General features: G+C 46.2%; 1 protein-coding gene across 4 annotated transcripts; it reads left to right on the forward strand.

Moving 5' to 3' along the window:
• Positions 1-819: 819 nt before the first annotated feature.
• BCKDK (branched chain keto acid dehydrogenase kinase) lies at positions 820-24,643 on the forward strand. Of its 4 annotated transcripts, none has more exons than XM_083470784.1 (13): positions 820-950; positions 7,797-7,863; positions 11,229-11,444; positions 13,194-13,262; positions 14,277-14,387; positions 15,642-15,689; positions 16,578-16,697; positions 18,326-18,424; positions 18,871-18,944; positions 20,569-20,697; positions 21,986-22,075; positions 22,352-22,513; positions 23,561-24,643. In XM_083470784.1, the coding sequence occupies exons 3-13, from the start codon at positions 11,247-11,249 to the stop codon at positions 23,703-23,705; spliced, it is 1,245 nt and encodes a 414-aa protein (XP_083326910.1). In that variant the 5' UTR covers positions 820-950; positions 7,797-7,863; positions 11,229-11,246; the 3' UTR covers positions 23,706-24,643. The 4 variants fall into 4 exon arrangements, with proteins under 4 accessions (XP_083326910.1, XP_083326912.1, XP_083326911.1 ...); XM_083470786.1 differs by lacking the exon at positions 820-950 and adding an exon at positions 1,157-1,251; XM_083470785.1 differs by lacking the exon at positions 820-950 and adding an exon at positions 4,040-4,856.
• The last annotated feature ends 878 nt before the right edge of the window (positions 24,644-25,521 follow it).

Below are 25,521 nucleotides of genomic sequence, written 5' to 3' on the forward strand. Positions count from 1 at the left end.
GGCATAGGAATTCTGCATAGGTCAGGCTTAATTGTGTGTTGTTGTGGTATCTCATTTGTGAAATAAGTTCCTTGTTGTGGCACAATGCATGTCAGCCAAAATACTGCGCCAAAATTTAAATTATTTGACACGTCTTCTCTTGTACACATACTCTGGTTTGAATTTGATTCTTGTCAGAGGCTTCAGATGTGCACTTCGTAGTGGGGGACCAGTTTTCCGATGCACACATCTGATACATAAGCACACTCAAACCCTTGCACTATTATTTATTACTGATATTCCACCTTTCCTCCAAGAAGCTGGCATATACATGGCTCCCTCCAGACCCATTTTATCCCCACAACAACCCTGTGAGGCAGGTTAGGCTGAGAGACAGATGAGCCCAAGGTAACCCATTGAGCATCATGACTGAATGAGGATTTAAACCCTGGTCTCCCAGGCCCTCGTCCAACGTTTCTAACCACTACACCATGCTGCCATGACTGCATTATAAAGCTTACACCATAATAACATTGGTTGGTTTGAAGGGTGCTCCTCTTTAAACGCAGCAGTTAACCCGTGTCCCAAAAATGTGTTGAAAACGTCCACCTTATGCCCTCCCGTCTTTTAGCAGGAATTGTTTTCAGCTTGCCTTGTTCCCTGTTTTGCCTCACTGACGGACTGCATTTCCCATGAGGCGCTAACTTAAGCAAAAAAATTTCCCCAGCATAATTCCGCTTTATCGCGCAGGGGTTTCTGGGTATCGTAGTTTCGTCTGCGCACTGCAGGCATCCAGAGAGCGAGTTGACGAGACTACATTTCCCATGCTGCACTGCTCCCTTCCTCCGTCAGAGACTGCCTTGTCGTCAGTCCTCTTCCCCGCACCCAGCCACCCACCCCTAACGAGAAAGAGACAGCTGGTTCAGTCCGGTCCCCAAGTGCGGGAGCTGCTGCGGTGTTTGGAATTGGCGGTAAGGGATCCTCTGTGGAAAGTGCCATTGTGAACGCTGCCGGGGGGACGAGGCGGGGCGGAGGCTCGTGCGTTACAGTCTCTACCCCGAGGGTGGAGAACAGGATGCAAAACTGCTGGGTTTCTAGCAAGGAAGAAGCGGGTTAGGAGGGAGACGACTGGGAGGGAGCCGCGATTGTCATTGGGTTCCCTTCTCAGCATAGGGAGGAGCCTGGTGGGCTGGTAAATGGAGGTGGCGTTGGGGAGCCCGGATTCCTTGGATCTCCGGAAGGGAAGACAGCAGGAGGTTTTAGAGGAGACAGGTGGGGTTGGGGATCCCGGGTCCTCTTCAGTCAGGAGGGTTGCGCGTGCTTCTTTGAGTTTGGGGCGGGCCAGATTAGAGCAGGGGATGATGAGAGTTTAAACTCCTATAATCTATGGGGGAGGATTCTTGGGTAGATCTTTGGGTTAAGGACTCCTGGTTCCCCAATGTGTCTGATCCCCTGGAGTGGGTGGAAAATTTATGGGGCCAAAGTGCCAGGATTATTTTCCTGTGATCCATTCACCTCCGGTACCCTCTGTTACCGTATTTATTTTTTTACACCCCTGTTTCTCCCGTTCCCTGGTTTTCTTACCCCAAACCCCATGATGCTGCAGCAGCCACCACTGTTACTGCGAGCATTCAGATTGTAAGCTCATTGGGGCACTTTGTTGCTGCTGCTGATTGGCTTGCTCCATAAAGCACCATGCTCGGTGGTGGTGCTATAAACAGTTCCCCTAATGACAGGGATCTGGGATCTGCGTTGGATTGGAGCCTAGAGAATTGAAGTCATTGACTCCCAGCCCTGAGTCCAGTAGGTTAAAGCAAGGGGACTCCAGGGAGAAAAGTCTGCAGCTGCTGGCATGGGCTGGCTCTGTTCCTTCGTTCTTTGCCATTGAAACCAAGACCTAGGGCATTGCGATAGGCTGAGGCTGGCATCCAAGACGTTCTGTGTTGCTCCTTTCCCCTTAGCCTGCTGCGACCTGGGAATGTAAACACTGGACTTGGCAAGGGAGGGATAATTGTTCTAAAACTCTTGGCACGAGGCAGCAGTTCCTACAAATGAATGCTCAAAAAAGGCATAAAAATGAGGTGCGGTGGAAAGCCAATATTCAGGAAGGATCTACCCCCTGCGTCACTTTTCTTCGCAAAGGCAGAGAACTTCTCCTCTCTCTCTTTAGCTTATGTTCTATAATGTACCATGTTCCAATGGTATAAAATATTATGCTGAGAGGTGAAAGATAAATCTAGATAATATATAAAGAGCTTACAGCACCTAAGTACTTCAGATCCATTTGGAGAGTCTGGTAGTTTGAGAGAGTATGTTTCTAAAACAAAGACATTTTGTTAGATGCTTCAAATACCTCCTTTTTCTGACAGAAAGGCGGGAGATAAATATTTTGAATGAACAAGGAAGGAGTCTGGTGCATTGCTTTAAAGTTGTTGGGATTGGCAGTCAAAGTAGTTGAAGAGCCACTGAATTAATTCAGTGAGTTTTCAGTCTGTGTCTTGGAGAACCCTGGGGTTTACCGTACTTATCTGGGACTCCTCAGTGAGACAGTCGGTAAAAAGAAGATGAGGTCAGTGTGGCAGTGGATAATTTTTTTCAAGTAAAATCAAAGTACAGTTGCAAAAGCAAAAAAACTGCTGGGTGACTGTATGGTCTTGAAATTTGAAGAGAGTCAAAGATAGAGTAATACAAAAAGGATTAGAACTACCCAAATAATGTAGAAACTTATTTATGCATGCAACTAGAGTTGCAAGAATATTATTTGCCAAAAGTGGAAGGATGAAGAGGTCCTGACAAAATAAAGACTGGATACAGAAACTAATGGAGTATGCAGAAATGGCATAACTTACTGGAAGAATAAGAAATCAAGACAGCAAACTTTTTAGAAAGGAATGGAAGTGGCTTATTGAGTATTTGCAAACAAACTGTAAACATATCAAGACACTGGCAGGATTATTGTAAAAACCTGCAGTTTTAAATATATATACAGTATGAGATATATATGAGAATAGACAATTAAAAGAATAACTTAAGGCAATTTGGAGTATGCAGGAAAGAATGAAACTAAATGTAAGGAACCGCAGAAAAAGGGGGAAGGGAGTCAAAACTGAAAATGTTAAAACTTGGTTAAATAATTGTAATGTATATAAATGAAAATTATAATTTATTTATTTTTTAAAAAGAGACGGTTGGTAAAGACACATGGATTTCCCTGAAAGATACTTTGCCTAGGACAGCCGGCCTAAAATGTGCAGCCACATGACAATTCTGGGCATGCTCTCAACTCCTGAGGGACAGCAATGAGGCCTAACAGGCCTGGCGTTTGTGTTTCAAAATGTTGTCCCCTCTGGAATCCTCCACAGTACACAGAAGTCCTATAGCAGACACACAGAAGTTCTTTGACAGACAAGTGGAAATAAGTCCCCAGGAAACAGAAGCTTTGAAAGCCACTGATAGATGCCTTAGTTTTCAAGAAAGGTCTAAGGGATCTGGGGCCGAATCCCCCCTCCCCTGCTGAGTCTTGGAGAGATAGTATATCTTGGTCTCAGTTTACGGCAGTTAGAATAATAGAGCTGCGAAGATGAAAGACAGATAGGTTTTAAAACATTCTGCTTAAGTGAAAGTAATCACTAGTTAAATAATGACTAGCGTGTAAATAGCTCACCTTAATCTGTTAGTAAAGAGTAGCCTGTTAACCTTTTCTTTTAAATAACTGGCTGGTATAGCTAGGTGGCCAGAAGCAGATTTTGAAAATCAGGGATAGCTACTCAGCAGAAGGTGCCCTATGTAAGTAGGCTAGAATTATTCTAGGATAGATTGAGATGGGCTGGTTTTGGCCTCTTGTTTAAACTGAGATTTGAACCAGTAATTCAGAGCTAGCAGCCTCAGTCAGTGGCGTAGCGTGGGTTGTCAGCACCCGGGGCAAGGTAAGTAATTTGCGCCCCCTAACCCGTGGATTTGCGCCCCCTAACCCGTGGATTTGCGCCCCCTAACCCTAACCCCCAGATGTTGCGCCCGGCCGACCCCCCCTGCACCCCCCACGCTACGCCACTGGCCTCAGTGCCCCCACACTGTGACTTCAGTATCAAGCATTTAGTGACAATTAGTGACAGCTTTAGTTGTCAATATAATGCTTCCAGAAAAGTCTCTTTAAGTCCCTTATTGGGTAGAGAGAGTTGCCTTCCTGGAGTTCTTGTTGGTAGACGAATAATAAATCAGAATATTAGGATATTGCATATTGACTGAACACTTGAAAACAGGTTTGGGGGGAACCTGGTGTCCAGCTCTCCTCTGTTCCAGGGAGCGCTAGCGGCCATGGAATTGTTCCTTCTATTTGGACAGCTCACGATGACAAGTTAATTGAAAGTGAAACGTCGAGAGGGAGGCAGCTTCTTTTATAACGCGTGCGCTTCCTCTCTCTCCCCCCCCCCCCCCGCTTTCTTTTCCGAGCAAAATCTCTGTTGATTGGCTACCCAGTTTGTAGACAGACATCGCGGTGTGCATGCATGCGTGCATGAGTGCAGCGCGTGGTGAGATCCGCACGTCGCGATCTCGGGGCGTTCTTGAAGTTGTCTGCGCGTTCTGGAACCTGCAAGATCTCTGGCATCTCTCTTGTTTGCGCGGCGCTGCTCCGCTTCCTCCCCCGCCCTTGCAGCTTTCAGCTGCTTGGGGTGAAATGAGGTCGGAGCCGGGGGGCGGGGCCAGCCTGGCTGCTGTGCACGTGTACACTTGGCCCGGATTAAAAGAGGGCAGCGGCTGCTTCTCCTCCTCCTCCTTTTGCTCCTCCTCGTCTTTTTCTTCTTCTTTGTGGCGTTGCATCGCCCGTGGGATCCGGGGAGCGCCGTATGGAAAAGGACCCCGAACTGCTTGAGCAGGAGGTGGGTGCTTGGGTTCCGGAGACGACCCCCCCCGTGCTCCTTCCTCCCCTCCCCCGCGAATGAGTCCAGGCTTATGCTTCCTGGAGCCTGCAAGGCCTCCTCGCCCGACTTCCCGGAGCTAGAAATGGAACCCAGGTGTCCCGGGGCTCCCGGCTCCTCTTGTTTGAAGCCCCAGAGAACCCAGGAGTCCTGGCATCTTGTGGCCCAATTCCTTGGGCCGCTGTTTCCAAGCCGGCTTATGCAGCCTTCTCTCTCTCTTTCTGCCAACCCCTTTCCCTTCCTCTTTGCCACCAGCAAAAACAGCCCTTTATCCACCTGGCTCAACGCTGCCTGCGCTGTCTGCCAGCGGTTTTCAAGCAGGGGAGCTGCCCCCAGCTCTTGGTTGGAGATGCTGGGGATTTGAACCTGTGGCCTTGGAAAAAGTGGATGCCACAACACCTCCCCTCTGCGGTATTTCCATCGCAGGCTGCATGTGGTCCTTGGTTACACCCCCCCCCCGCCTTTCTGTTGTTTTCCCTGCAAATAAACATTCCCTGAGCATTAAAGGGTATCAGGCAGAAGAGGAGGCTGCAACCCTGTCATGCTAGCTTTCTATGTGCAGGGAGTTTGTTTGTATAGAGGAGGCCCCACAGTCGCTTGAAGGCTCAGATCCAGGTTGAGGACATCTGAGAGATCAGCCTAGGTTGGGGCAGGACTGTTCAGCAATGTTGCCTTCTCCCCTGCCCATCTTCCAACCTTGTTTCCCTGCTTGATTTTATGTATTATATATTATTCATCACACCACCCCAGTTTGATGGAAGTGCAACTCCACAACCTTATGTCTGCATTTTTCCTGGCATATTTCTCAAGAGCAATAAATCAGACTGGCATGGCCTGCGCTAAATGGGCACAGAAGGCATTTTTTGGTGGTATGGTAGCTCATGAAGGTGTATCTAGTGGTCGGAGCATGGAGAACTAATGCGTCAGTGTGGTGTAATGGTTAGAGTGTTGGACCAGGTTAGGGCATGGGAGACCAGGGTTCAATCACTCAGCCATGAAGATCACTAGGGTGACCTTGGGCCAGCTGCAGTCTGTCAGCCTGACCCACCTCAGAGGGTTGTTGTGAGAATAAAATGGGGGGGGGGGAGAAGCATGTTTGGTTCCTTGAACTGACTGGAGGAAATGCAGGCTTGAAATGTAGTAACAAATAACGTCTGGATGCCTGGGTAGCACAGGCTAGTGGTTACACAGTGAGGGAGCTGGAAGCAAAAACTCAGAGCTTCCCTGAGGAAGTAGAGAGTGAAGCCCAGAGACGCTTGCCTGGCACCTTCTCTGTAGTCATTTTGTCCTTTTAAATCTGTGGCCTTAATCTTTAATTTTTTTAGCCACCACTTGTATATTTGTACTTGTGTCGTGAACTAGTTTCAGGTCCCTCTATGCCGATATATTTTTATATGGAGTGTTATTGCTGTTTTATGGCTTGTGTTTTAAAACATGTTTACGTTTGTTGAGTGACTAAATAACAGAGTTACTGGGAAGCTGATTTAAATATTGTAAGTATATTCCCCTCAGTCTCTGTCAACCTCATGCAATCCTGCTGTTTTGGACTACAACTCCCATCAGCCCCAGCCAGTGCTGATGGGAGTTGTAGTCCAAAACAGTCAGAGAGCACCAGGTTGGCAAAGGATGAAGGAAGTAAATAAATCCAGAAGAAGGATGCCATGGATCCCTTGCTCCTGCCATCTTTCACTTACTCTTTCCAGGTCTGGGTCAACCGTGTAGCTTCTCCTGTGACAATCCTGACATCACACAAAAATTGTAGGCAGTTTCGTTGGTCCGTTAGTAGGAAAATTAAATCAGAAGCTATGATCAGGTATTATACTTGCTGACTACCACATTAGACCTAAAAAAAGGAAGGACCAGCTAAAATGTCACAAAGCAGTGAGCAAGTTTTCTAGGTGTTTCTTTCAGGATGGATGCTAATTGGAAGCCCAGAGTCTATTAAGTCCTACGGTGAAGTTCAGGAGGAACTGTGCAGATTTGATGAGATGAGTCTCTGCTAGGTGATAAATAGCCTCTGTTAGGTGCTAATGAATTTGTTGGTGATGATAGGTGTTTGCCACCGGTTTCCTGGGTCTGTTCTATGGATTGCTATTGTATGGCTTCTGCTGCAGTATATTGTTCGCTTTCTGATGTTTATGCTATGCTTAAAATTTTCCAAGTTGCTTAGAGATTCCTTTGTAGCAAGTAACTAATCAATTGAGTAAGTTAAGAATAGCCAAAAGAACAGACTTCAGGTTGTATCAAAGAAGGCATAATGGCTGTTCCTTCCCGCACCCCATTATTATTATTATTATTATTATTATTATTATTATTATTATTATTAATTAAATACAACATATTTCAGCTGCTTGTTTCTACCTCCATTACTAGGCAGATTAATTCTGCTCCTGGGGACCTGTGTAGAGAGAAATGTGTTTAGATTTGCAAAGCTGGGGGTTAATTTGCAGTGGTCCACTAGGTCAGGCATAGGGAGTTTAGGCATCTCTTATCAGACACCTCTTCACATCCACACCCCTTTCCCTAAGGCACACTCCTTACCAACCCCACTGCAAGTGTGTGTACATGAGAGTTTTGTATGGTCGAATTGTAGCGTATGGTAGAAAGGCATCCATTGTTCTTCCACCCACTTTTCCACCTGGAATGCAGTGGTGGTTCACAATGGAATTGGGCCAAAATAACTCTCCATTCCCACTGTAGGCCTTTGCAAGGTCTTGTTTTTATGGTTATTACTGTGGTTGGTTCTTGCCAGGATCAACTACCAGAAGCAGTCCTGTGTATAAAAAAATAAACCTTGTGAATCAGTTTGCTATCCCAACATTAAACGGCTCGAAAGCTTCTCTTCTGCAATCCACTGTCTTTATGATAACCGGATCTCTCCGCTGCTTCTATCCCTCCCAGATGGAAACGGAGCTATCTGCCCCTGTAGAACAAGGAAGCTGGCATAAGATAACCAAGTTTACTTGAGGTAAGTAGGGTCTCTGTGGGATCTCCTCCAGGTTTCCTTTGGTGTTTTAATGGGATATTATTTCATGTTTCTAAGAAGCTAATGTTTAAGCCTTGAGTTTAAAAAACAAGCTGTGAACCCAGGGATATTGGACTCTGTGGTGTTAAGCGAACAGGGAGAGGGCAGAGAAATATGTCTGTCTGTCACCCTGGGAGAGACGGTGCTGATTCAGTGTTTGGATGACGACAGGCCGGCTGTGGCAGACATGGCATTTGTGGCATGCTTGGAGCACGTGGCCTCATAATTGGAAGGCTTCTCAGAATGTTCCGGCATTCCATGTGGCTCTTAGCTGTCAGATGATTGGACGAAAGGGGAAACCGCCTCTTGGCGAGAGAAAGACGATCCTCTTCTTGCACACTTCCGCATTTGAAATCCATCTGGAGTTGTCAGAGCTGGGAGGACACTGTGTGTGTGTGTGTGTGTGTGTGTATCTCTAGATTCAGGTAGGTAGCCGTGTTGGTCTGACACAGTCGAAATATATAAAAAAATAAAATAAGGTCTAGTAGCACCTTAAAGACCAACTAAGTTTGTTCTTGGTATAAGCTTTCGTGCATGCATACTTCTTCAGATATTTCTGATGGTCCTAACAACCTCCCCACCTATTTTCCTGCCCTCATCTTGAAAGATAGCGGGGGACGACACATTAGATCTTTTAAATGAGCTAGAATCCCATTTTGGTGGCTTCACACACTTTGCGTTCACCCCCTCAGCAACTTGCACATGCGAATGGGAGCTGTCAAGAGTTAGAGTAGGCCTTCCAGATGTTGCTGAACTACAGAGGCATGGCTGATGGGAGTTGTAGTTTATCAACTTTAGGGAGGTTCCCCCACACCTCTCCTAGTGCCTCCTAGAGAGCCAGTGTGGTGTAGTGGTTAAGAGCGGTGGACTCGTAATCTGGTGAACCGGGTTCGCGTCCCCGCTCCTCCACATGCAGCTGCTGGGTGACCTTGGGCTAGTCACACTTCTCTGAAGTCTCTCAGCCCCACTCACCTCACAGAGTGTTTGTTGTGGGGGAGGAAGGGAAAGAAGATTGTTAGCCGCTTTGAGACTCCTTAGGATGGTGATAAAGCGGGATATCAAATCCAAACTCCTCCTCCTCCTTCTTCGGCAGCAGGTTTCATTTCACCTCCCTGCAGATGTAATGCTGTTTTCAGTAGAGCCAAGTTAAGTCCAGCCAGTCAAGTGTTTGGTAATGAAGCCGAGTTGTGGACTAGGCCTGTGTCTTCCCCCCGTTGGGCATGCATGAGAGATAGCAGTGCCCAGATCTGGGGGAAGCAGAAACGTCGCTGTAACTTGTAATCTTAGGATAAGGTTACCGTTTCCCAGTTTACAAATCAGTCCCCTGACAAAATCCACTGAATTCGACTGAAGTTGAAAAGTGTCCCCAGATTCATTTAAAAAAAACCTGGTAACCTTATCTTAGGAGTAAGTATTATTGCTAATGTGAGGGAAGGGGTGTGTGTGGATCCATGTCATTCAAGGAGCAAATTCATATTGGTTCTGGCGGCATGAACCCAGGCTTTGTATGCCCTTGGCTATCGGGCTGCCTTAACTTCCTACCCTGTTTATTATATATGCTATGACTTTCTTCTCTAACTTCCTCACTGTAATAACCATACATACAGCACATCTTTCTTGTTTGCCTCTTACCCTCCTGCAGCAACCCAGAAGCTGCTCATAATCTAGTGCCCTTGACTGGAAAGTTGGGCCCACATTTTTAGAGCATGGGGCAAACTTGCTGTGCCCCTGTTCACTTTGGTGGGGTGTTTTCAGGGCAGCTTCCCAGTGGATGAAGTCCAATGAGTCAGATTTATGCCGACTCATTTATAGATCTTTCTGACTTATGCCTACTTATTTATAGATCTACCTCTCTTTGCTTCGCTGGATGGCAGCCAAAGCTTGTCATGCGAGGCAGACTCTTGGCTGCCTCTATGGTCGTAAAGAGAGCCTACTGGATCAGGCCAATGGCCCATCTATACAGGCAACCTGTTCTCACAATGGCGGCTAATGGGAGACCAGCAGGCAGAAACCATTCTCACAAGAGCATTCTTCCTTCTTGTGGGTTCCAGCCACTGGTATTCTGAAGCATACTGCATCCGACTATGGAGTACAGTCGTACCTTGGTTGTCGAACGCCCTGGAACTTAGACATTTTGGCTCCCAAACAATCGAAACCTGGAAGTGACTGTTCCGGGTTTCCGAATGTTCTTTTGGAAGCCGAATGTCCAACAGGGCTTCCACAGCTTTTGATTGGCTGTAGGAGCTTCCTGCAGCCAATCAGAAGCCACGATTTGGAAGTCGAACAGACTTCTAGAATGGATTCCATTTGACTTCCAAGGTACGACTGTATAGCCAAAATGGCTAGTAGCTAAACATTTCAGGAAATACAAGCCATCAGGGTGTGGTGAGTGGGAGATGCCATAGGAATCTGAGAATTGCATCTCTGGGCAATTCAATTCCCAGAGATGGAAAGAAGATAAAGTCCCTACCAGAGAAGAATGGCAGATTAAGTTGATGGATTATTCTGAAATGGCTAAAATGACCGGAAGAATCAGAAATCAGAAAGACCAACATTATAATAAGGAATGGGAGAAATTTATAATTTATTTTAAAAACCATTGTAAACAGCTAAAATCGTTAGTAGGATTGGAATAACACTTGTAGTTTAATGGTGAATTTTTGGACATAATGGAGATGTAAAAGATTATCATAAAAGATGCAGGAGGAAATGATTAACAATAAGATCCACAAAGGGGAGGAGTGAAGTCCAGGGGGTTCTTTGGAATCTTGTTTTTGTGTTGTATGTTGGATATGTGATTGTAAAATTTTAATCTGAAAAACAAAATAAATATTTTTTTTAAAAAAAGGAATCTGAGAATTGACCTGGGTCAGATCAGTGCACTATTGAACTTAACAATTCTGACCTAAGCCAGATGTCTTCACAACTGGAGTGGAAATGCATTTGGAAACTTTCTGTCTCTGTGTCTGCCTCCCTCTCTCTTTCGCACAGAGTAAAGCTGTATTCATACGTGTGTTTGCAAGGTACACAACAGCCAAGGTACAACAGCTGGCAGGCCACAGGTTCCCCATCCCTGGCCTCGCGGGTGATCTATTTTAGCATGTTTGTTTTATGTGTATTTAGTAAATGTACCTTAAAGACCAAACAAGCCAGGAAATTGCCGAGCTTGCCTAATACTGCATTAGACATTTGGCATCTGTTCACCGTTACTAATGAACTTGCGAGGGGGAGGCTGGAAAATAAAACGCTGGAAAAGTTTATTCTTCTCTAATCCCCTAGCACTGCCTTGTCTATCTTTCCGCCTCCAGGTTCCTACGGAAGAGAGAATGATGTGGAAGACATTGCTGATGCTGGAGCTGGGGGGAGCAGGGGGTCGGGCTCCCTGTGCTCTCCCCTCCTTCCCCTCGGTCCTGCGGTACCGGTCCTCTTCAGCCATTGACCAGCACCACGAACTGGCCCGTGAGCGATCCAAGACCGTTACCTCCTTCTACAACCAGTCGGCCATTGACGTCGCGGCCGAGAAGGTGAGCGCAAACATGGCCGCTGAACATGCTGTGCACACAACAGAGGTGGCCGATGCTCCCGTTTCCTCAACCGCCGCCTCTCTGAGGGCAGGTTTTGCCTCGCCTTCCTAAAACTGTAGGCCAGGAGCCAGGAGCAGGTCTAGACTTTTCCACGCTTGTGCTCCTTGGCAGCAGAAGTTCTCCTCAAGAAAGGAGTGTTATATGAAGGACAGGTCTGAGCAGGTGGATTGCATTCCTTTGGTCTGGTTTCAGGCCTAGTGGAAAAACAGATGGCCTTCAGCAGCCTGAGAAGGCTGTTGGTTTTGGCATGGCTAGTGCTGTTTTAGTGCTCACGGGGCAAGATGAGACGTGAGGGATGGGTGTGTGCGTGTAGCAGAGAGTTCTCTGTGTTCATTTCCCCCCTCTGAAATCCCTCCAGCTATTGTTTTGAGCAGTATGATTCCTCAGCCTTTGGTCCCCGTTTTGCTAATCGCTACTGTTTAATGACTTCCCCTAACAACTTGGCAACGGCTCTGGAGAGGCAGTCCACAGTATGGGCTTTGGGGAGAAGAGAGGCCTAATCTTTTCACGGCCGTCTGGAGCCTGCCCTGGGGAGAATGCTGGTTAATTAAATAAACCACCTGCCTGCCATTATACAGAGGCCTGGCAGGAGAAGTTCCTGATATGTCTCCTCGCAGGAACACATCGCCTGCTTAGGTGTAGACAAACTTCTTTCTGAAGTTACTTGCATAGGACTGCTGCGTCCTTGTTTTAGGTGTGGGGTTGGAAAAGAGGTGTCCTCACATGTCTGGAGGAACCACTTGCCAGTGTTAATTGCACCCTTTCCTTCCTTCCTCCCACCTTGGGCTTCCATGCTTTTCTGCCAGGCAGAAATGCAACGGGTGCAGCTTTCCCCCCTCGTTGCAGCTCTGTCCTGGGGGAGTGCTGCACTTATACATCCTCGCAGCTCCTGAAAGTTGCCTGTGCAGTGCCAGAGATGGCAACCACCATTTGCTTGATAACAAAGCAGTTCCTGTTAATAAGAAAACCAGTTCCACGTATTTGCTTATGAAGCAGGTCCTTTTTATTTTACTCCTGGCTGCCATGGTAATGGTGGCAGTGAGCCGTACAGGGAACTGAAGCCTAGCGACTTAAGACCCAAATATCTGAAAGGCTGCATTTGTTCTTGTCTGATTGTATCGCTGTAACAGCTGCCCTGGGATCATGTGGTGAAGAGCTGGTAATAAATTTTAGAAAAGAATGAATGAATACTGGGAATCCTGCTCCCCAGTGATAAACAGTGTTTATGGTTGGTCTGTGAGGGCGAGAGGGAATTATAGAAGATTGGAAGGTTAGCCATTACAACCAGAGTCAGTTGTTTTTCTCAGCAGGAAGTAAGATGGGTCCAATTTCTAGTGCTCTCTGTTCAAGTGAGAGTGTATGGGATATGTGGGGAACATCTGGTTTTCCAGATGTTGCTGAACTATGGCTTCCATCATCCAGTTGGCTTCCTGGGCCTGATGGGAGTTGTAGTTCAGCAACATCTGGAGGGCCAAAAGTTGCCCATCTCTGGTGTGTGGAGAGGGCATCCTTAAGAAGCCATGAGCTCGGGGGGAAACTGCCCTTCGTACCACAGAAGAGGAAGGCATTAAGTAATGATAGAAGGTATTTTTGTGGCTGGCAATGCTCAATGCTGGCGCTGTTCTGCCTGACCTCACGAGGGCTCTCTGGAGCCTTTTTGGACACTTGTTTCCTCTTCTCTCTTCTCAGCCCTCTGTGAGGTTGACGCCAACCACCATGTTGTATTCTGGACGGTCCCAAGATGGGAGCCACCTGCTGGTAGGTGTGAGATTAATGTCTGTCCTCAAATCGTCAGAGCTACAGGTTGAATTTGGGACTCCTGGATACCAGCCCCATTCTTTCCCTTCACTACTCTTAATTGCTTAGGCCTTAGCATTGCATCATCGCCTTCTCATTTTCAACTCTGCAAAGTCCTGTCTTCTAGACTCACTTTCTATGGGCAGGATGTTAGTTTTGTAGTGCACATAACAAGGAATCCCACTATGCCCATTGGCAGAGGAATCCCTGTATCCCCATTGCTTCTCTGGGGACAGGAGGCTTCTTTCTAGGTCTGCTTTGTGTTTGCTTTTTGCTTCAGCCCAAGCAACTAGAAAGCCCGCAATATCTCCACGGCCAGTTTTGGCTCAGAGAAGGATCTCTACCCCCACTTCTCCAGGAGATGAAAATCTGTAGCTGCAGCAACACCATAACTCAGTAGCTGTTGTCTCCCTGAATGCCTTTAGGGGGGAAATCGGCTTGTAAGCTCTGCGCACTCCATTTTGAAGGAATGAGGGTTCCTTCACTGTAGACTTAATTGGGCCCAAACTACTTGAAGCTGCTCAGCTAATGTAATGCTGCCTGAAATGAAGACCACTGCATGAAACAGTCTCTTTGTGCCTGCCTGGCTGCACATAACCATATTGGTCGATTTGTGGCACTCTGGTGGCCTTAAGAGTCCAAAAGAACAGGGCCGGCCCTATCCTTAGGCAGAGTGAGATGGAACATAGATACTTAGGAACCTACCTTATACCAAGACAGGCCATTGGCCCATGTAGCTCAGTATTGTATTCTCTGCACCGATTGGCAGCAGCTCTGCAGGGTTTCAGGCAAGGCTCCCTCCCAGCCCTGCTTGGAGATGCCAGAGATTGAGCCTGACACCTTCTGCACGCGAAGCAAAGCCGCCTTACCCATCATTCTAATACAATCTGTATTGCAGGGCATGGGAGAGAACTCAGCTCCTCTCCTCCTTCTGGAAACTTCAACCCACTAACATGTCCTTGTGCTCTGTTACAGAAAAGCGCCCGCTACCTGCACCACGAACTCCCCGTCCGCATTGCTCATCGCATCAAAGGCTTTCGGAGTCTTCCCTTCATTATTGGGTGCAACCCCACCATCCTTCATGTGGTAGGTGCCTACCAGGAAAGCGCCTGAAACAGCCTCTGCCACAGCTGGCTGGGGCTGAAGGGAGTCCAGAACATCTGGAGGGCACCAGGTTGGCAGGGGCTGACCGAAAGAGCTGAAATAATAATAAATAAATAAATAAATAAATAAATAAATAAATAAATAAATAATAAAATTATTTGTACCCCGCCCATCAGGCTGAGTTCCCCCAGCCACTCTGGGCGGCTTCCAATCGAATGTTAAAAACAAAACAGCATTTAATATTAAAAACTTCCCAAAAGAGGGCTGCCTTCAGATGTCTTTTAAAGATAAGATAGCTGCTTATTTCCTTCACATCTGAAGGGAGGGTGTTCCACAGGGCGGGCGCCACTACTGAGAAGTAGTGATAACTGAGGGATAGTTTCGAAACCTCATAGAATTGCAGATTTGGAAGGGACCCTGAGGGTCATCCAGTCCAACCCCTTGCAATGCAGGGATCTTCACTGAAGCATCCAGGACTGAGGGCCTCTGCTTGAAAACCTCCAAGGGAAGGAGAGTCCACAACCTCCTGAGGGAGACCGTTCCACTATTGAACACCTCTTACCGTCAGAAAGTTCTTCCCGATGTTTAGTCAGAATCTCCTTTCTTGTAACTTGAAGCCTTTGGTTCAGGTTCCAACCTCTGGAGCAGGAGGAAACCAGTTTGCTCCATCCTCCGTGTGACAGGCCTTGAGGTACCAGGACAGCTGGCATTCAAATAACAGAAAATAAAAGTGCATAATCATGACCAGTTTTATCCTTTTACCATAGCATGCATCTTAGTTCTCTGCCTTGGAATTAATTGTTCACCAAGGTGGTTTAAAACAAATGGCAATAATGCAGAAGAGAATAAACATATATTCCACACAGATGACCCGGCAGCTTTTAGGCCTTTCCCCTCAATGGGTGGAGCCAAATGGAGCTTCCTTTCACCTCATCAGTCTTAGGGCACCTAGCAAAAGAGCGTAAGAACTGCTTGGCTGGTTCAGTCCAAGGGCCCATCTTTGCCTATGGGAAGCCTGCAAGCATACTGCCTCCACAGTGGAAATATGAATAGCCTTTCCCTTCATGGATTTGTCTAATCTGCTTTCGAAGCCACCCAGTGCACCATATAAATGCAAGATATTGCACCCCACCTCTGGCTTCTCAGAAGCTAGCAAGGGGATTCAGGGCCTTGGTGTCAAATTTGTTTTGTAGCCTGTGCCTCTCTCCTTGAGTCGCTACTGTCCTCTTCTTTCAGCACGAGCTTTACATCCGAGCGTTCCAGAAACTGAGCGAATTTCCCCCGGTAAGCATGTGCTTCGTCTTTGAATGCAGAAGTTGCTAAACATGTCCCGAGTCCTATTGAGTCGTCCACATTTAATAGAATAGCTGTGTGAATGTCAACCGGAGCGTACAGGGATGTTGACCTTGTTGTTTTCCCAAATGTATTTTACTGGTTTTGCACAATAAAGGCAATGGTAACAAACAAACGTAAACAGGCCTTGTGTATGTCATTTCTATAAACAAAGAGGCATGATGTTGTTTTCAGTTCGGGAAGTTCCTGTTTTTATTTATTCGTCAAAATGGCCTGCAGTGTTGTGTCAGGTGCTATTACGGAAGGGATGGGAAATCTCAGACCCAGAGACCAATGTGGCCCTCCAGGTCTCTCTATGTGGCCCTCTGCATTCTTCATAAGCCACACCCCTCAGTGGCCCTGTCCTTGAATGGTCATAATGCCTCTCGCTTGCCTGGGTAGAGAGATGTACACATAGGAAACTTTAGGGGTTGTGTGGCTGGACTGCCAGCTACTAGAGTCTAATCCAGGCATCACCAAACTCTGCCCTTTAGACGTTTTTGGGACTACAATCCCCATCATCCTTGACCACTGGTCCTGTTAGCTAGGGATGATGGGAGTTGTAGTCCCAAAACATCTGGAGGGCCGAGTTTGGGGATGTCTAGCCTAATCTGTTGCTCCACCCACCACTGGCACCTATTTCCAGAAGGTTACCCAGTCCTGAGGCTGAAAAAGGGTTCCCCATCCCTGCTCTGTAGGGTGATAAATAAGAGGCTGCTGGTTCTGGGGTGAGTGGGATGAAATGGCTGACTCCTGCCTGCTTCTGCTCACCTCCCTCCCCAAGTTCCATCCCTTTTTGATGCGCACTTTCCCTCTCCTCTCTCTCTCCTCTGCTTACAGATCAAGGACCAAGAGTCGGAGGCCCAGTATTGCAAACTGGTCCGGCAGCTCCTAGACGACCACAAGGATGTGGTGACGTTGCTGGCTGAGGGCTTACGGGAATGTCGGAAGCACATACAGGTACCGCTTTCCTGGTCCATTTGGGTAGCTTGGGTCGGATGTCTGCCGCTCAAGATCCCCACAACATGCTTGGGAGGATGAAAGACTTGGAAAAGTAGGGTTGGTGGGTTTGGGCAGGGCAACACTTCTGGGAAGAGGGTGGGTTTCGAAGAGAAGAGTGCAGACTCCTGAGATGTTTACCCAGGCCTGCTATAGATCCTCAGCCCAGCCTGGTCCTTGTCACTTCAGCACCTTCCAGGGTGGATAAAAATCAATGTTGTTGTTGTTTTAAATCAAAATTGATGGGGGGGTGTTTAATCATATTTTTATTATTTAAATTGGATTTTTAAAATAAAATGCTTATGGAGGAAAAATCTTTCTAAAGATAGTTTTCTGTTTAAGTTACATTGTAGTCCAAAGGGTATTCATCAGGAAATAAGGATTTGTTTTAAGTTTTTCATGTGTGCTAAAACTCAGTCTAAGGTGTGTGTTGTTTTTTTAAAAAAAACCTGTTTAACCACATCAGTTAACAAACATGGATACATATGCTATAATGTTATTGTTTTAGTTAAATAAATTGTTAAGGAAATGATTATTTTTCTCCTTGCAACAAAGTACAGCAGAAAAGTTGTTCAAATATAAACAGTTAATTCATTAAACCTCACAATAATTTCATATACAGATAGGTAGCCGTGTTGGTCTGCCATAGTCAAAACAAAAAAATTCCTTCCAGTAGCACCTTAAAGACCAACTAAGTTAGTTCTTGGTATGAGCTTTCGTGTGCAAGCACACTTCTTCAGATATCTGAAGAAGTGTGCTTGCACACGAAAGCTCATACCAAGAACTAACTTAGTTGGTCTTTAAGGTGCTACTGGAAGGAATTTTTTTGTTTTGAATAATTTCATAATTATCTGTCTATGTATTTCTAATACTATAACCAAATCAGTATTTTTTTGTATAACACTGAAAACGACTCTGAAAATTTATTGTTCCAAAAATGAAACCTTCATCTGGTTGTAAATATTAAGATTATACCAGCAAGAATGAGTCTTTCTTTAAAAAAAAAAGAAAAAAGATTTAAATCAAGTCTTACTGACTAGTGATTTAAATCATGATTTAAATTGTGATTTAAATCGATTTAATTTAAATCAAATCCACCCTGGCCCCTTCAGTGTCATCCTTCGAACTGCAGTTGATTTGCACTAAGCAGAGGATGTGGTAAGTGGTTAGTCTGTCTTCACATGTCACACACCCCCACCCCCACACACCCACCCGTGCATCTTCACGTGTCCCCTTCCCTCAGACTTTTTCCTGGACAGGTTTCAAACAGTGGTGTCCAAACTTTTTTCAAAGAGGGCCAGATTTGATGAAGTGAAGGGCCAACCAAAGTTGTTCACCATTTTTTAGGATTGAAGTTGCTGAGCTTTTTTATGATTTTACCCCAAAGCTGTAGAGGTGTTTTTTTACGGTTGAAGTTGCTGAGGGTTTTTTAGGATTTTACCCCAGGAAATAAACTGCCACAGGAGCCGGATTAAACCAGCCAGTGGGCCAGATTAGGCCCCTGAAACAGACTTTGGGCATGCCTGTATGGGGCAATCGCTTGTGAGGGCCGCTCTACAGATGGTGAGCTTTTCCTGTTCCTTTCTCAGGATGAGAAGCTGATCCGTTCTTTCCTGGACAAGACCCTCACCTCTCGCCTGGGCATCCGGATGTTGGCCATTCATCATCTTTCCTTGCATGAAGACAAGGTACAACTTTTCTTCTTACTTGAACGGGACATAGATTTCGTGAACAGCTGTGTGACCAGAGAGGGAGAGACCCAGAATTGATGCTTAACATTTGGTGTTCTCTGCATTTTCCATGCATGTGAATGTATGTAGCTGCCTTATAGCAACCCATACATAACACTGCCTCATCTAATGCTGTTTTTGCTCCTATAACCCACAACAGCTCTACGGGGCCTTGGGTAAGAGATTTTTCCCCTGGCCCTGTTTTCTAAGACATCTTTTGAGTAACTAGAGATGGCACAGATTGGACTGGAGGCTTTCTGCTTTCAAAACATGAAGGAAAATCATTAAGTGGTCTGCCCTCATCTGTTTTCCAGTGGTCCATGCAGGAGAAGTTTAGAAACCGTTATTCTAGGTCTTGATCCTATATTGAAATGTCATCCTCTCCTTCTCTCATCTTCCTGCAGCCAGACTTCGTTGGGATCATCTGCACTCGCTTGTCTCCAAAGAAAATAATTGAGAAATGGGTAGATTTTGCCAGGTACTCAGTTCTGTTGATTATTTCAAATCATCCTGTTATCATACTGGCTATGTGTGTACAGCAGTCTATGGCTCCCTCTCATGGCCATATTCTGTGGCTCCATCTTCCTCATTCTGCTGCATTTCTTTCTGACAGTTTAACTTTTTTCCCATTGCTTTTTTTTTTTAATGAAAGCCAATTAATTGTGGCAATAATGCAATGTAATAATCTTTTTTAAAAATAATAATATGGGTTTTCTATTTTTAATAGGATTTTTATTAAATTCTCTGTTTTACAATTTCAGATAAACATTTTACATACTTAAGATATCAATGACTTCCCTTCTTCTTTTTCCATGGTTCATTTTGCATATCTTATATCCCTGCATATTTTACAAAAACTATACCAATTGGTTTTCCATTATTGCATCCATCAAAACTTATTTACGCTGTCGAATTTATCTTAATGCTGCCAGCGTTTTCAGCTGTACACAATTATTTTCCATATATTTAATATACGTTTTCCAACCTTCTTTAAATGTATGTTCTTCTTCTCTTCTTCTATATGTTAAGCCTGCAAGCTGCGCATATTCTGTCAACTTAAGTTGCCAATCTTCTTTAGTTGGGACCTCGCTCATTTTCCATTTTTGGACTAACAAAACATGGGCTGCTGTTGTTGCATACAATAAGTAACCTTATTTTTTAATATTGGTTTTAAAAGTCACTTGAAACGTAAAATATGTAAATGAAATACAAATAGTCAGCTGTTAGGATTGCTAGGCAGGAAGCTTTGCTGTAGTTGCAAGAAAAAGTGGTAAAGCTCAGCATCCCACGTCAGTTGCCCTGATCCCTAAGGCCTTGTGCCTTTCCCCTCCTGCGTAATAATCTGGATTTAAGATGGGACTCACTGGGATGGAGGCCAAACAGATACAGTAAGAGAGCTGGGCCCTAGAAGCTCCCCAGGGTCATTTGTGAGTGCCAAGTTAGGCTCACATAGAGCATAGCCCTAAAGGTTTATGCCCCAACCTTCTTGAGTATTGAGATCTGCCACCCTCAAAAGTTCTTGGGTGGGAGGGGGCTATGGCCCAGGGGGGAGGGTTTTGGGGGTACAACTCTCTCTCCACGGAGTTGTATCTCCAGCATCTTCATTGTACAGCATTTGCCATATGACAAAGAGGCACATCTTAACTCTGGTATTTGAAACTGAGGGTATTATTGTTTCTTAGGACATACCTTTTTGGCTTAAATTGTAATGCTCAGATCCATTTGGGAACAGTTCACTTGTTTTTGTAACTGTAATGGGTTTGTCCTTTATATAACTATATTGTATTGTTGTGACCTTCTGGGGAGAGACAGGTAGGAAATCCCATTAAATCAGCCTTCCTCAACCTGTGGGTCCCCAGATGTTGTTGGACTACAACTCCCATCACCCCTAGCTAGCAAGGCCAGAGCTCAGGGATGATGCGAGTTGTAGTCCAACAACATCTGGGGACCCACAGGTTGAGATTAAATAAACACATGTAGGGCATAGGAATGGGGGTGGAGACTGTGTTTGGTGCCTGCAGCTCCATCAAATACAGCTTGCTCCCAGGGAAGCCACCAGCAGTGGAGCCTGCACTTAATCCTGTTTCCGTATTTCCTCGCAGGCGTTTGTGTGAGCACAAGTACGGGAATGCGCCTCGGGTGCGGATCAATGGCCACGTGGCTGCCCGCTTCCCTTTCATCCCGATGCCTCTTGACTACATCCTTCCAGAGCTGCTCAAGAATGCCATGAGGTGCGCTATTTATCCTCCTCTTTGTAGCCCAGGATGAGACGCAGGCTAGAATCTGCAAGGGAACTGGCTTTTGGGGCCTTCCACTGCCCCGAGATCTTTTGATAAGGTGGCATGTAAATGCCTATATGAATAATGAAATATAAAAGCCCATAGCACTGATTCACTCCCTTTTTTATAGGGCCAATCTGGTGCAAAGCCCTTCCTATCTCAAAAGTTGCTTATTCCATTTTGAAAGGAATAGATCAACCTTACTCTAGCTTGGTGTTCTCCAGATGTTGTTGGACTACAGCTCCCATCAGTCCTGGCTGGTGAGTCAGGGATGATGGGAGCTGTGTAGCCTGAAGGGCACTGGGTTGGGGTGGAATACATAAACACAGAGGGGCGAAACCATTGGCTTCAACCTTTGGTCCCTGGATGTTGTTGGACTACAACTCCCATCATCCCTGACCCAAAGTTGACAAACGCTGGCTTTAAAAAGTGACCATTTAGTGGGGTGGGAGAGCTGGAAACAGTACCAAGATATTTCACATCTGGCAGCCCTTTGCTTTCAGATAGTACATTATCTACTTGCACTTTGCCGTGCTTTTGAACTGCTAGGTTGGCAGGAGCAGGGACCAAGCAACGGGAGCTCACCCCGTCGCGGGGATTCGAACCGCCGACCTTCTGATCAGCAAGTCCTAGGCTCTGTGGTTTAACCCACAGCGTAGAAGAGTCTAAAAAGCCCAGGACACAAATTTTCACAGCCCTCTAGCAGCTAGGTGGCTCTTTTACCAGATGTAATGTACATCGGTACCTTGGGTTAAGAACTTAATTTGTTATGGAGGTTCATTCTTAACCTGAAACTGTTCTTAACCTGAGATACCACTTTAGCTAATGGGGCCTCCCGCTGCCGCATGATTTCTGTTCTCATTCTGAAGCAAAGTTCTTAACCCGAGGTACTATTTCTGGGTTAGTGGAGTCTGCAACCTGAAGTGTCTGTAACCTGAGGAACCACTGTATTTAGCATTAATTCTGGAAGCCTACACTCAATTCTGACCAAAGTCTCCTGACTCTTAACTGGGTGAAGGAATTTGCAGAGAGGAGAGGGGCTTGCGGCCAGTGGCTGCAGAAGTTAAGGAAGGCAGGATTTGGTGTGCTGATTGGAAGTACTCTACCAAATCTTTGGCAACAAGGATAGGTTTGCAAGACTTTGTGAATGGAGGAGAGCTTCATCCCAAGTGGGAAAGGGTGTAGGGGTCCTGCTTAGGTAGGACGCAGACTTACTCCCTTGCCATTCCCTTCCTTTCAGAGCCACGATGGAGTCTCACTTGGATACCCCTTATAATGTGCCAGACATCATCATCACCATTGCCAACAATGACATTGACCTGATCATACGGTACGGTTTGCTAGGGAAGCCTCTTCAGTTTCTCCCCTTTCCTAGAGGTTTTAGGCCACCATCCATTTCCGCCATCTTGGTGGGAACTTGGCAACAGCGGCCAAATACCAGGGGCCCTTGAAAATCTGGGGGGGGTCCTGCCGTTGAGGCGGACAGCTTGAGATGATCTTCATCTTGGTGGGGAGGGACGGGTGTTGGCAGGTGAAAAGGGACTAAAGCATATTGAGAACCGTAATGTGTGGCTCCTTAACGCCACGCTCCTCTTTCTCCCGGCAGGATTTCAGACCGAGGTGCCGGAATTCCTCATGACCACGTTGAGAAGGTGACAGATTACCACTTCACCACAGCAGAAGCGAGCGCCCAGGACCCCCGCATGAACACCCTCTTTGGGAACATGGTGGAAATGGGGAACAGCGCCCAGTCGGGACCCATGCATGGGTAAGAACAAAGGGAGGGCAGAAGGGGCAAATGGGATTTCCAGCAGCTGCTGCCCGAAGGGTGTTTTCTTAGGGGGGAAAGAATGATACATACCTGGGAAGAAAACTCCAGTCAATCTGCAGACATTATGAGTACTAAAAATAGAAACTGAAGGAGTACTTAAAGCACTTTCTACTTGCTGCTTCAGGTTCCTTTGAACCCGAACAGAAATGTAGTAAATAGATAAATACTTGTGGCACTAATTGGACCAGGTTTTCTTTCAAACTTCTTTCCACCTTGGGGGCTGGAGAACCTGGGGGCTTCCAAGGTGATACTGGGCTCCAACTCACATCAGGCATGATGAAGCATGGCCAATAGAAAAGGATAGTGGGATTTGTAGTCTAGGAACATCTGGGAGGCCATGGGTTCCCCATCGTTGACCTAGAAGCTTGCCATTTGAAGGAGGGGGAAAGGGAACGATAATGAGATTCTCAAAATGCAAAATTTAGTGTTTTTTACACACAGTGCAGCAGCAGATCACACAGGGCCCTGGCAAAAAAGAAGATGTATTATTAAAGACGGAATTGTACAGATTCAGAAGTTCAATTGTCACAAGATAATCTGGCCTTTTTGTAGCTTTCCTCAAGCAGCAGCTCTCCCTGAAATGTCCCCCCTTCCAAAAAACCATGGAATGAAATCTACGTGGACGAAGACTTAACTACGGTATAAATGTGTTGCAGAGTACAACCATACCTCGGGTTGAAGTAGCTTCGGGTTGAGCTCCACGGCAAACCGGAAGTAACGGAACGCTTTACTTCCGGGTTTCGCCGCATGCGCAGACACTCAAAATGACGTCGCACGCATGCGCGGAAGTGGCAAATTGCAACTCGCGCATAATGCAGGTTGAGTTCTGCTCTGGATGCGATCGGGGCTCCAGAACGGATCCCTTTCGCATCCAGAGGTACCACTATATTCCTTCCAGACCCCCTCCAGTCAACTGGACCTTGTTCTCCCTGTGAAATTGGCTATGGAACTAAGGACTCCTCTGTCTGTCCTGTCTCTCTCTAGGTTTGGATTTGGACTACCGACATCCCGTGCTTATGCCGAGTATCTGGGTGGCTCCCTGACCCTCCAGTCTATGCAGGGGATTGGCACCGATGTGTACCTGCGCCTCAAGCACATTGATGGCAAAGAGGAGAGCTTCCGCATCTAAAGATCCCCTCTCTCTCGTGTGGGCTGAACCTTCCTTGGCTGCAGGAGGAAGTTTCAGCACATGACACCAAACCTAATTTCCCATGGATCTGCTTGTTCTCCTATGGATTCCTACGAATGTGCTATGCTATCCTACTGAAGCTGAGAAAATAGTTGACGTAGTTTCCTTCTTCCTGTACAATTGCTGACGGGATGTCATCCACTTACTGCTGGTTATGCCAGTCCTTTTGGGATGGGTGGGCGTGCTCTGTGGTTAACCACAGACCTCTTGAATCCAGATCTACTGGGACAGCCTGTGGACATCGTTCATCCTCTCCCCTTTGAGAACTTCTAAAGCCGCTATACAACTGTTGTACACAGCCAGCTCATCCAGGCTCTTGTGCGGCCTAATTTTTCTCTGTTTCTTTTTGTGGATACAAAGATTGGGTGAGCCGGAAGCTTTTACTGTCGCATGTACTGATTCTCGTTTGGCCCTCTCGGGCCGTTCTCGAACTCACAGGAAAGACTTTCCTTGCAGCGCCCGGCACCAAAAGAAAATCCCCCTTCCTTCTGCCGGGGGAGGAGTTTCTATTGCACACTCTTTGGGGGAACCAAAAGCAAGACAGCAGTCTTCCGCCAGGGAAGGATTTCTCCGTTGCACAAGCACCAAAAACACCCCCCTCACCTTGAGAGGAAAAGACTTTCACCACACCAAGTTGGCACCTTTGCCGCAAATGGTGTGGGATTCCAGAACGTTCTTCCCCTTCGCTGCACAATGATGTATTATTTCCGTCCTCCCTGTCTCCACTCGATCTTCCCGTTACCATCAACATTTTTTAAAAAAAGAAAAAAAATCAGGCATCAGGACAAAGGGTTTCCCTCTGCCCTCATCACTGTGTTAGAGGGATTTTTATTTTATTTTTTGCTGTGATACTCCAATAAAAAAGTGCAAATTCCCAAGTCTAGCGAACACTCTGTAATCTCCATGGTCTAGCCTGTTTGCCTTGTTAATAAAGTAGGACTGAATATCCATCATATCTTGTATTTAACAGTGGTGGGAGAAATAATGCTGCAGACAGAGGATACGAAGGCAACGTATTCCTTTGCATAAACATGACCAGGGATAGCCAACTACTTCCAGGACGTAGAGAAGCAGAACACTTTGTTTCATAGCTGGAAGAGAGGAAGTTAAACTTCTGTGCATGGGCAAAGGCAGGATGTTTTTTTGGAGGGGAGAACCTCAAGTTATCCATGTATTTTTATTGATTTAAGGGGGACAGCTGCCCCCCCAGCTACACCCATGCCTCTTGTGTCTTTTTTCCAGCCCAGTCCAAGCTGAGAGCCTATTCTGCTCCACTAACTGATGACATCCCAGCTGGGGAGGGAGGGAGGGAGGGAGGGCTGTCTACTCAGTTCAACCTTCTGGAAGCATCTTTAGTCAAGCAAAGAGATATTTAACAGACTTGGCTGCGGCTATTAACAACGTGGCTGGTACAGCCACTTTTAGCAGTGTTTCCCCTATAGAATCCCTTATTGTGGATCTAAAACTAGGAGCTTGGAGGGAATTCCAAAGATGACATCTAGAATATATGTGTGTGTGTGTGTGTGTGTGTGTACACACACACACACACATGTGTACACACCCTTCTTTAAGAATACCATTTATTAACCATATCAATGATCAAATTGTTTGAAAATAGACTGTGGGAAATAAGCTGGGGCCTCAGCCCTGGGGAAGAAAAGGTACTGTATGTCATTGCTGGGATATAGTTCAACAGGCAAGTGGTCACAGGTGGACGATTGCAGACTGCCTCCCCATTAATCCCTTAATTAATCCC

The sequence above is a fragment of the Podarcis liolepis genome, assembly GCF_965112155.1.
Source record: "Podarcis liolepis genome assembly, chromosome: 13".
Classification (NCBI taxonomy): domain Eukaryota; kingdom Metazoa; phylum Chordata; class Lepidosauria; order Squamata; family Lacertidae; genus Podarcis; species Podarcis liolepis.